Source organism: Anabrus simplex, chromosome 6 (assembly GCF_040414725.1).
Source record: "Anabrus simplex isolate iqAnaSimp1 chromosome 6, ASM4041472v1, whole genome shotgun sequence".
Taxonomy (NCBI): Eukaryota; Metazoa; Arthropoda; class Insecta; order Orthoptera; family Tettigoniidae; genus Anabrus; species Anabrus simplex.
Window position 1 is genome coordinate 248,640,108 of NC_090270.1, and position 12,355 is coordinate 248,652,462.

Sequence of the window (12,355 nt, forward strand, 5' to 3'; positions counted from 1 at the left end):
ACCATCCTGAGAGAACACACAACCTAAATACTTGAAATTATCGACCTGTTCTAGGTTTGTATCACCAATCTGACATTCAATTCTGTTGAATTTCTTACCTACTGACATAAATTTAATCTTCGCGAGGCTAATTTTCATACCATACTCATTGCACCTATTTTCAAGTTCCAAGATATTAGACTGCAGGCTTTCGGCACAGTCGGCCATTAAGACCAAGTCATCAGAATAGGCCAAACTGCTTACTACATTTCCACCTAAATGAATCCCTCCCTGCCATGTTATACCTTTCAGCAGATGATCCATGTAAACTACAAACAGCAAAGGTGAAAGATTACAGCCTTGTCTAGCCCCTGTAAGTACCCCGAACCAAGAACTCATTCTACCATCAATTCTCAATGAAGCCCAATTATCTACATAAATGCCTTTGATTGATTTTAATTATCTACCTTTAATTCCATAGTCCCCCAGTATAGTGAACATCTTTTCCCTCGGTACCCTGTCATATGCTTTCTCTAGATCTACAAAACAAACACAACTGCCTATTACTCTCGTAGCATTTTTCAATTACCTGGCGCATACTGAAAATCTGATCCTGACAGCCTCTCTGTGGTCTGAAACCAGACTGGTTTTCAGCCAACTTGCTCTCAAGACTGATTGCACCCTCCCTTCCAAGATGCCAGTGAATACTTTGTTTGGTATACTAATCACTGAGATACCTCGATAGTTGTTGCAATCCTTCCTGTTCCCTTGCTTAAGATAGGTGCAAATACTGCTTTTGTCCAATCTGAAGGTACCTTACCAACACTACACCCTAATTTTACTACTCTATGAAGCTTCGATTCAACAACTATTTGTTTTGATCTGTTTCTTTCATCTACGTACAAATCCCTGTCTGCCTCGGCCCTTGTTTGGAGCCATTTTTGATAAACCTTCTTTTTACGTTTACAGGCTGCTATCACTTCATCATTCCACCAAGATGTTCGCCTTTTCCCATCTTTACACACAGTTGTTCCTAGGCATTCCCTTGCTGTTTCTACTACAGCATCCCCGTATGCCACCCATTCACTTTCTATATCCTGAACCTGCTTACAGTCTACTGTTCGAAACTTCTCACTAATCATATCCATGTACTTCTGTCTAATTTTCTCGTCCTGGAGATTTTGTACTCTTATTCGTTTGCAGACAGATTTCACTTTCTCTACCCTAGGCCTAGAGATACTTAGTTCACTACAGATCAGATAGTGGTCTGTATCATCGAAAAATCCGCGGAAAACTCGTACATTCCTAACAGATTTCCTGAATTCAAAGTCTGTTAAGATATAGTCTATTATGGATCTGGTACCCCTAGCCTCCCATGCGTAGCGCTGAATAGCCTTATGCTTGAAGAATGTATTCGTAACTGCTAAACTCATACTAGCACAGAAGTCCAGCAAACGCTTCCCATTCCCATTAGCTTCCATATCTTCCCCACATTTACCAATCACCCTTTCGTATCCTTCAGTTCTATTCCCAACTCTCGCATTGAAATCGCCCATTAGCACTATTCTATCCTTGCTGTTGTCCCTGACCACGATGTCACTCAATGCTTCATAAAACTTGTCAACTTCATCCTTATCTGCACCCTCACATGGTGAATACACGGACACAATTCTTGTCCTAATTCCTCCCACTGACAAATCTACCCACATCATTCGCTCATTTATGTGCCTAACAGAAACTATGTTGCGTGCAATGGTATTCCTGATAAAGGGCCCTACCCCAGACTCTGCCCTTCCCTTTCTAACACCCGTCAAGTACACTTTATAATCTCCTATCTCTTCCTCGTTATCTCCCCTTACCCGAATATCACTTACTCCTAGCACATCCAGATGCATCCTCTTTGCTGACTCAGCCAGTTCTACCTTCTTTCTTCCATAAGCCCCATTAATATTGATAGCTCCCCATCGAATTCCATTTCGTTCGCCAAGTTGTTTCCAAGGAGTCCCTCGCCTGTCAAATGGGAGTAGGACTCCATTACTCCCATGGGTCCGAGGCTTGCTTAAAATGTTCTCAGCTCGGTAAATTCACGAAGCAGGATGCTACCCTACTTGCACATAGTCCAAGTGAGGCTCTCTCCTCTAACGGGTTATGGACCACTGGTGAATTGTATAGTCCTAGCCGCCTGAGCACAAGGAGGGCCACGACTCAGAATATATCCGAGATGCCTACTCCCATTCCATAGCAACTAGTGTCCCGACTCTCAGGACCACTTACTAGGTCACTCAGCTGTTGCCCATGGTTCACGAACTAGGACATGACTACAGTAACCCACAAACATGAACCATCACAAACATGAACCAATTTCTTTTTTGCAAAACAAAATCAAATACTGTTGCACCACTTCAAGATACTGAATACAGTCAGTCAAGAATATTGACACTTCTTAGTTGTGATTTATTTCATTGAAACTCTGTGAAAATGTGATTTAATATATGCTAAATTTTACCATGTAGAAACAGTCTGATAAAATATTATCCTTGATTTGATATGGTGTTTTAAACTTTTGTTTTCTCAAAAACGTTCATTTTTGAGTTGTGTCACTATTCTTCTTCAACTTACAGGTTAAAAAAAAAACTGAAACAAACATAATCAAGTAACAAAAACCTAGTTCACAATGTAAGAAAAGGTAGAAACAAATAACTAAACTGAACACTTCACTTTTAAAAATGATATAAATGACCACTATTGCTCATAAAACTGATTACAAGGTCTCCTGACTGCTCGGCATCTCCTAGAATGAGCAAGATGGTACTCGTAAGTTTTAGACTATGAAGCAGATCAGCTAGGTCCGTGCACACTGTAAGGATGTGTAACTCCATCAGATGGCAGCTGCAAGTACACATAGGAGCTTCTCCCTTCAGTAAATAGGAGAGCGTTGCTATACTACGGCCGATCATAAGATGACACAATACCACTGCTTCTCTCAGGGTTACCCGCACGGAAGTCTTCCATACCTTTGTTGTACCTTTAATCATCCTCAGCTTATTGGAAATTGACAGATGTCTTAGATGTGAACGTATACATTAATATCTTCTTTTTTTACATCGCACCAACACACGTATGTCTTATAGAGACGATGGGAGAGGAAAGGCCTAGGAAGTGGAAGGAAGCAGCTGTGGCCTTAATTAAGGTACAGCCCCGGCATTTGCCTGGTGTGAAAATGGGAAACCACGGAAAACCATCTTCAGGGCTGCCGACAGTGGGCTCAAACCCACTATCTCCCAATTACTGGATACTGGCCGCAATTAAGCAACTGTATAATATCCTGAACATGAACCTTGTATGGCAGTGGGGACAACGTAGCTGCATCATTGACAGCTTGGTCAGTCAACTCATTTCCCACTACACCCAAGTGGTTTGGTTTGGAAGCCACACAAATGTAATTCTGGTGCTTACTTCCCACAATCCAGCAAGCAGATCGTTGATGTGTTGCACCACATGGAGTACTCCAGGAAGCGCATATCAATGAGACTGCAATGGGCTCGAGAAGTCAGTGCATGCCAGGTAAAGCTGATGTCCACTGGACAGCGTGTACTGCAGAGCTTACAAGATGGTGTAAAGCTCTGCTGTGTACACAAGGCATGTTTCGGGTAGAGAAAAGAGAACAACAAAGAACGAATGAACAACCCACTCTCCTTGCTACCCTCAAGCCACCTGATCCAGGATACTGGCTTACAACAGAGCTGAAAAGCCTCCGATGTATGGAGGAGTCCAAGTTGCCTTTCAAGCTGGTGTTCAATTCCAGGATAATTTCAGATCTACGTACTGTACAAAGAGGCACCTTACTAGCCACTCTGACAAGACAAGGAAGATTAAGATGAAGTTGACAATCATGATGATTGTTGTTTTAATGGGCTTAATATCTAGGTCATCGGCCCCAGACAGACCAGGAACAGAAGGTACTTCAAACATCATAGGGATCACTGTAAGTATCCAGAGGTTAATACAAGAAAAGCTCTTCATTGGGGTAGGCTTACTCACACAAATGAGATTATAAATAAAGATTACAGATCTGCTAACATTCGTGCTTTCACAGCCCACTTGTCGACACATGGGCTTATGCCGTGTCAAGAAAACAAGGTGCAACTCTTTACGTTTCACAGAGAACTTCGCTCTGCATCTTCAGAAGAAAATCTCTACTGTTCCTGAGGAGTTTTTCCTCGAGAAAATCTCTACTGTTCCTGAGGAGTTTTTCCTCGAGATTTTCTTCTGAAGACGCGGAGCAAAGTTCTCTGTGAAACGTAAAGAGTTTCACCTCGTTTTCTTGATACGGCATACGACCAAAACTCCATATTATGATTACAGATCTCTTCATATGGATAAAAGAGTATTTCGAGGTTGATATGGATGAAAGGGAGAGGGCGCATAAGTCTCAGGTGGTGTTGTTTGAGTCATCAGTCCATAGACTGTGTTGATGCAGCTCTCCGTGTCACCCTATCCTGCACTAAACTTATCATTTCTATGCAACTGCTACATCCTACATTTGTTCTAATCTACTTGTCATATTCATACCTCAGTCTACCCCTACCGTTCTTGTCACCTACACTCCTCTCAAAAACCAACTGCACAAGTCCTGGGTGTCTTAAGATGTGACCTATCATTCTATCTTTTCTTCTTGTCAAATATAGCCAAATCGATCTCCTCTCACCAATTCCATTCAGTATCTCTTCATTCATGATTCGATCTATCCACCTCACCTTCAGCATACTCCTGTAACACCATAATTTAAAAGCCTCTATTCTCTTTCTTTCTGAGCTAGTTATCATCCATGTTTCACTTGCATACAATGCCACACTCAAACGAAAGTCTTCAAAAACATCTTTCTAATCCCTATATCAATGTTCGAAGTGAGCACATTTCTTTTCTTAAGAAAGGTCTTCCTTGCTTGTGCTAGTCTGCATTATATGTCTCCTTACTTCTTCCATAGTTGGTTATTTTACTAAACAAGTAACAATTTTCACCTACTTCCTTTGAGACTTCATTTCCTAATCTAATATTACCTGCACCACCTGATTTTGTACGACTGCACTCCATTACTTTTGTTTTGGACTTATTTATTTTCATCTTGTACTCCTTACCCAAGACTCTGTCCGTATCATTCGGCAATTTCTTCAGATCTTCTGCAGTATCAGATAAAATAATATCATCAGCAAATCTCAGGATAGTGATTCCCTTCCCAAATTCCTCTTTGATTTCCTTTACTGCCTGTTCTACATAAACAATGAAAAGGAGGGGGGACAAATTGCAACCTTGCCTCACTCCTTTCTGGATAGCTGCTTCTTTTTTAAGGCCCTCAATTCTTATCACTGCAGACTGATTTTTATACAGATCGTAGATTTCATTCTTGGTATCTGATCCCGATCACCATCAGAATTGATTTTCACCATGTTGGTCCGTACTGACTTATATTAAAATCTCTATAGAACACTCCTCCGCCTTGTCAATACTTTACATATTTTATTATACTTAATTATACTTAATCATACTTTCGCGTGTTCCTACATTTCTTCTGAAGCCAAACTGATCCTCTCCCAGCTAAGTTTCAACTTGTCGTTCCATTCTTCTGTAAATAAGACGTGTTAAAATTTTGCAGGCGTGAGATACTAAACTAATGGTGCGGTAGTTTTCACACTTTTCAGCACCGGCTTTCTTGAGAATAGGTATAAGAACATTCTGCCCAAAATCGGATGGCACTTTTCCTGTCTCATACATCTTACACACTAAATGAAATAACTTCGCCTTGCTGGTTTCTCCTAAGGCAGTCAGTAATTCAGAGGGAATGTCATTAATTCTGGGTACCTTCTTCTTATTCAGATCTCTCAAAGCTCTGTCAAATTCTGACCTCAAAATTGGGTCTCCCATTTCATCAGCATCAACAGCTTCTTCTTGTTCCAGAACCATATCTACCGAGCTTGATAGCTGCAGTCGCTTAAGTGCAGCCAGTATCCAGTATTCGGGAGATAGTGGTTTCGAACCCCACTGTCGGCAGCCCTGAAGATGGTTTTCCATGGTTTCCCATTTTCATACCAGGCAAATACTGGGGCTATACCTCAACTAAGACCATGGACGCTTCCTTCCCATTCCTAGGCCTTTCCTGTCCCATCGTCGCCAAATGACATAATAGCAAAAAACAAAAAAATTAACCATACCATCTATGTCTTTGCCATCATACAACTGCTGGATATGTTCCTGCTATCTTTCTGCCTTGTCTTCTTTCCCTATTAGTTGTTTTCCATCTGAGCTATTAATATTCATACACCTAGTTTTCCTTTGGAGAAAGGTTTCCCTGATTTTCCTGTATGCAGCATCTACCTTTCCTAGAACCATACAACCCTCAACATCGTTGCACTTCTCCTTCAGCCATTCTTCCTTAGCTGTCCTGCATTTTCTATCCACTTCATTCTTGTATCACCTGTATTCCGTTCTGCCCTTGTAATCTTTTGCATTCTTATACTTTCGTCGTTCATCAATCAAGTCAAGTATCTCCTGAGCAATCCACTGATTCTTACTTGATCTTTCCTTTCTTCCTAACTTTTCTTCAGCAGGCCTAGAGACCTCATTCTTCACGACTGTCCATTCTTCCTCTATTGTGTTTCCTTCAGCCTTTCCATTCATTCCTTGTGAAACATATTCCTTGAAACAATCCCTCACACTCTTTTCCTTCAACTTGCCTATATCCCTTCTCCTTACCTTGCTTCCTTTCTTCAATTTCTTCAACTTCAAGTGGTATTTCATGAACAACAAGTTGTGGTCAGAGTCCACGTCTGCTCCTGGGAAAGTTTTGCAATGCAACACCTGGTTTCTGAATCTCTGCCTAATCATAATGTAGTCAATTTGATTCCTTCCCCTGTGTCCAGATCTTGTCCACATATACAGCCACCGTTTGTGGTGTTTGAACCAAGTATTAGTAAGGACTAAATTGTGATTGGCGCAAAATTCAACCAGCCAACCCTCTTTCATTCCTTTGTCTCAATCCAAATTCTCCAACTGTATTACCTTCTCTTCCTTGGCCTACCACTGCATTCCAGTCTCCCATCACAATTAGATTCTCATCACCTTTTAGAAACTGTATTAAACTTTCTATCTCTTCATATGTTCTTTCAATTTCTTCATCATCCGCTGAACTAGTAGGCATATAGACCTGCACTATTGTGGTGGGCATTGGTTTGGTGTCTATCTTGATAACAATAATCCTTTCGCAATGCTGTTCATAGCAGCTTACCCACTGCCCTATTTTCTTATTCATTTTTAAACCAACTCCTACATTTTCCCCGTTTGATTTTGTGTTGATAATTCTGTAGTCGCCTGACCAAGAATCCTGCTCTCCCTGCAAATATACTACATCTAACTTTAGTCTATCCATCTCCTTTTTTAGATTCTCTAGCCTACCACAATTCAAACTTCTAACATTCCAAGCTCCGACTCGCAGAATGTTAGTATCATTCTTCCTGCTGAATGGCCCCTCTCGTGTAGTCCCCATCCAGAGATCCGATGGGGGACTATTTTACCTCCGGAATATTTTACCCAGGAGGAAGCCATCATCAGTATATCATTCATACAGAGAGAGCTGCATGTCCTCGGGAGTTAGTTACAGCTGTAGTTTCCCGTTGCTTTCAAGCAGTATGAACACAGTTATGCCATGTTGAGTATTATTACAAGGCCTTATCAGTCAATCATCCAGACCGTCATCCTTGCAACTTCCGCAAGGCTGCTACCCCCCTTTCGATGAACCATTCGTTAGTCAGGTCTCTCGACAGATACCCATCCGATATGGTTGCACCTGCGACTCAGCAATCTGCTTCATTGGGACACACAAGCCTCTCCACCACGGCGAGGTCATATGGTTTACAGGAGGAAGTCTCAGGTAAGACCCCAATTAGAGTATGGTTCCAGTGGGACCCTCACCAGAATTACTTTATAGGAGAACTGGTAAAGATTCAAAGGAAAGCAGCACAATTAGTTTTAGGTGACTTCTAACAAAAGACTAGTGTTCTAAAAATGTAGCAAACTTTGGGCTTGGAAAACTTGGGAGTAAAGAGACGATGTGCTCGACTAAACGGCATGATATTAGTAGACGAGTAAGCTTGAGTGGAGTTTTTAAAAGTAGGAAAGGTCATATAAAGATGAAGTTGGAATTCAAGAGGATACACTGGGGTAAAAATTGATGTACAGGAAGAGGAATTACAGATTGGAGTAATTTACAAAGGGATATTAGTAGACGAGTAAGCTTGAGTGGAGTTTTTAAAAGTAGGAAAGGTCATATAAAGATGAAGTTGGAATTCAAGAGGATACACTGGGGTAAAAATTGATGTACAGGAAGAGGAATAACAGATTGGAGTAATTTACAAAGGGGAATGTTCAATACATTTCCAACACCTTTGCAATCATCATTTAATAAAAGATTAGGTAAAAAACTGATAGGGAATCTACCACCTTCTACCACCTAGGCAACGGCACTAAATGCAGACAAGTGGTGGATGAAGGTAATTATTTCATTGAAGATTAAGGGCCGATTGCAGAAACGGTATTTAGACGATGTCTACGGTTAAACAATGCCTAAGCATGGCTGCCGCATTGCAGAGACGTTATTTATCACTTAGACACTGTCTAAAACTGATGTTCAACCGGTCATATTTAAACACTGCCGAGAGTATTGTTTAACCTCAAATGAGGGGAGTGAATCGTAATCAGAGGTTATGTACCATGAAATATGTAATTTGTATGATCATGTTGAGATGATTCCGGGAAGAAAGGTTAGTCCGACAGCCTCTCTGTGGGTCACCCGCTGCTAAATCGCAGCAATTCGTTTGGCATGCACGGGGAGATAATCATAAAATAAGGTTTTGCTTTACGAGAGACTTGTTTCTTGAGACTGACAAAGAGACAGTCCGGTAACTGTCAACTTGAATACAATTCTTGGTAACTGGTATATTTTATTGTGTACATGAGGTAATTTCCATGGAATTATAGGTCAGTTCGACTACATACAAATCAGAATTACGTGTCCTGATCGTCTGAGGACTGTCACATATATCAATCGGGAGGGATTCACTTATATTTACTGCCAAGTATACACACATAATAGTGAAAACTAAAAAGTAGGTTGTATGGGATTTTTATATTTATAATCGTAGAAGTTTTCGGCAACTATCAGATAGGAAAAGGCAAGTGGTGGTGATTATTGTTTAAAGAGGACTGGGGAAGAAGAGCCGTGGCCATAATAACAGCCCTAGTATTTGCCTGGTGTAAAAATAGGGAAACTACGGAAAACAATCTTCACTGCTGCCGATGATGCATTTCGAACCTACGATCTCCAGAATGCAAGCTACATCTATATGGCCCGTACAACACACTCGGTTACACATTACTATTGCTTCATCTTCCCTTCATCGAAGCTACCGTATTTATGAGTAGATTACAATCACTGTAACAACGCTATAATGAAAGCTACACTTCCCCGTACGGTGGCATGTCGCTTTAGTGTCGATAATATTATGAGATTTAATTTCCATCGAAAGCGATACTCTTATCTGTGGGCAAGTCATGCTCAGCCATATTTGAGTAATGTGTAGGAAGACAAACAGCTGACTGGCGTTCGGCGCGCGCACCGACGAATTTCATTGGTTGCGACAAGCAAAGAGTTGCATGAAAGATACTTCTGTCTCCATTTTCAAGCCAAAATTGAAACTTTAAGGGATGTCTAGTTAAACATCGACTGAACAATGTTTATGCAATGGAAGGTCGTGAACGATTTAAACGTTGATTAGGTAGACGATGTCTAAGGCTTAAAACTAGTCATCGTTTCTGCAATTGGCCCTAAGTTTCCTGCCCAACAACAAGCAATCGAGCAATATTTAGGACTGTAGTGTGAACCTTCCTATTTTCTCCCAGAGGCCACATTGTTGAAAGTCCAGCCTACATGCAATTGAGAAAGTCTATTAGCAAAAAACTCAATGGTGTAGGCCTAGTTATGAGAAGGTCAATTAGCAAGAGGACCAGACAATGTATACAAGTATAGATGCTTGCAGAGTAAGGACATTCCTATTTTTCTAATTTCAATTGTTTGTAGTAATGACAAAAATGCTGAAGTTTTCATTCTGAACTATAATCTATAGATAAAATGTAGTTTTGGAAAAATATGCAAAGGGGAAATATGCTGCAAAAGAATTAAAAAAAGAGAAGAGATTTATTCATTTTTCCCACTGGTTATAACCCTCAGATGATATGGAAAACTAGTTTGAGAACTTGTGAATAGTTAGATCCATTCACGCTGAAACATGTTACATTTTCAAGCGAGAGAATGCTAGAATACTGTACCCTGTTAAAGACCCAGATCTCGCCATTGGCAGTTGGCTTTGGTACTCCATGACCATTGTAGTGGAACAGCACCCGCTCCTCCTTAGCATTACGTCGTAGAGATGTGCACAACTTCTTCACCTCCTCGGCAGTAGGGTCCAGACTCTGCTTATAGCGTGCTCGAGGTTGCCACCGCTCGTATTGCTTCTGTAGGTTAGCTCCTATAGTCTCAAGGGCTTTCTGTGGACTCATGGAGAGAGGATCTGGAAAGTACATGACACAAACACATAAGAACAGACCTAAGGCAGCAAGTATTGGACCAATAAATATAAGATGCCTATCTCTCCCTTCTGTGCCAAAGGAGATGCAGATACAGTACAGAACAAAAACTCTGTTAGAATGATACCCTCAAGGTGCTAATAATTAACAACTCTCATCGACAGTGACTTACCTATCCAGCACTCGAGACGAGCACAGGGTTGGGTCTTGACTATGTCGGGAGGATCCACTCCCACATTTAGACATAATACAAGCGCCACACTCACAGTCTTCATCTGCAAAACAATGTAAAATTATTTAGATACGATAGTTATTTTAACACTAGCATAATAGTTCCATCCAATGTACTGCAAAAGACATATTTCATTTACAAAAATTCTTAGAAAAACAGTACATATATTAAAAACAAACTGAAATAATTAATTAAAGAATATTACATCTACTAGATAAAGTCCCTGTCAATTTTGGCATCTAACATACATTTATTTACATGTCCGCAACAAACAGCATAAGTTTGATTGATACCATATGCAGAGATGCCAAATTTCAAGAAAGGTAATTCGTAATGCAGCCGTTAGGGCACGGGCGGGGGGAGGGGGGGCGGGCAGCGGTCGTAGATTTTTTAAAAAATCTTTTTAACTTACATATCATTGACAGCTTGTAGTTCCTGTTTGGTAAATGTACAATGGTGACATGCTTTTTCTTTTCATATCATGTGCATCCTCTGTACTAAGAGAGCACTTAACAGTTCGGAGTTCATATTAGCACGAAATTCAGCCTTGTTCTTCCTCATCATGCGCATCCGAAAAATCGCGGCTACACACACTACAAAACACATGGGAATGATATTTTGAGGAACGCAGTAAAGAGAGCCATTCTTTCGAGTATACCTCTCTAAATTTTTCAACTATATTTGGTTTATTACTAGCGTCACTAGTCACGGTAACGTAATCCCAATAAGAAGTTATTATATTAATAAAACCACCTTTTCAATACACAATAGTCCTTTATATTTAGGATAAAACCATTTAATTACAATCCTAAATATAAAGGACTATTGTGTATTGGAAAGGTGGTTTTATTAATATAATAACTTCTTATTCTGAAATCCAATACGGTTTTATAATGAGATTTATAACTTGTAATAACGTAATCACATGTATTTTCCTGCATAAGAAATCGCTTCATTATTTCAAACCTTTCGCATTTTGTAACATACAATTAGCATACATCCTAGAAGAGCAATATATGTAAATTTGCCAACCAAAATCGCAATAAATACTTCAACAGTCTCACACACACAGTATTCACAATTAAACGGAGTTTGTCACCACTGTACTGCCAAAACAAAGACAAAATAACTCTCATACTTGCATGGAAGTCTGATCATGTGACGAACAAAGACAACAACTCCGCAAGATATACCACTTCACAGGTGCCTATATTTCCGGTACTGGAAATACACACTGCGTTCAGCGCGTGAAAACTCAAAATATTCTTAAACGAGGGACAGGAAAGGGGTATAAATTATTATTGAGAAATCCGAAATAATATTCTGAGAATTCGTGTATCCTTTTGAACACTTTATACACTTAGATTTAAAAATCAACAAAAAATAATAATTTGTGGTGTGTGATTCGTAAAGGCGTAATTATGATCGGTAATTAGTAATTATTACGATTGAATCGTAATAGTTGGCATCTCTGCATATGGCAGTCACGTGACAGACTGGAATTTTCAA

The 12,355-nt window shown here is 40.2% G+C and overlaps 1 protein-coding gene across 2 annotated transcripts in view; it reads right to left on the reverse strand.

Annotated features, from left to right (window-relative positions):
- The window catches only part of raptor (regulatory associated protein of MTOR complex 1), a 312,753-nt gene that overhangs the window by 287,962 nt on the left and 12,436 nt on the right, over nt 1-12,355 (reverse strand). For both annotated transcript variants that reach the window (XM_067150353.2, XM_067150352.2), the window contains exons 2-3: nt 10,787-10,889; nt 10,357-10,598 (exon numbers count right to left, since the gene is read on the reverse strand). In XM_067150353.2, the coding sequence (XP_067006454.1) occupies nt 10,357-10,598; nt 10,787-10,889 (345 nt within the window). The remainder of the gene's footprint in view (nt 1-10,356; nt 10,599-10,786; nt 10,890-12,355) is intronic.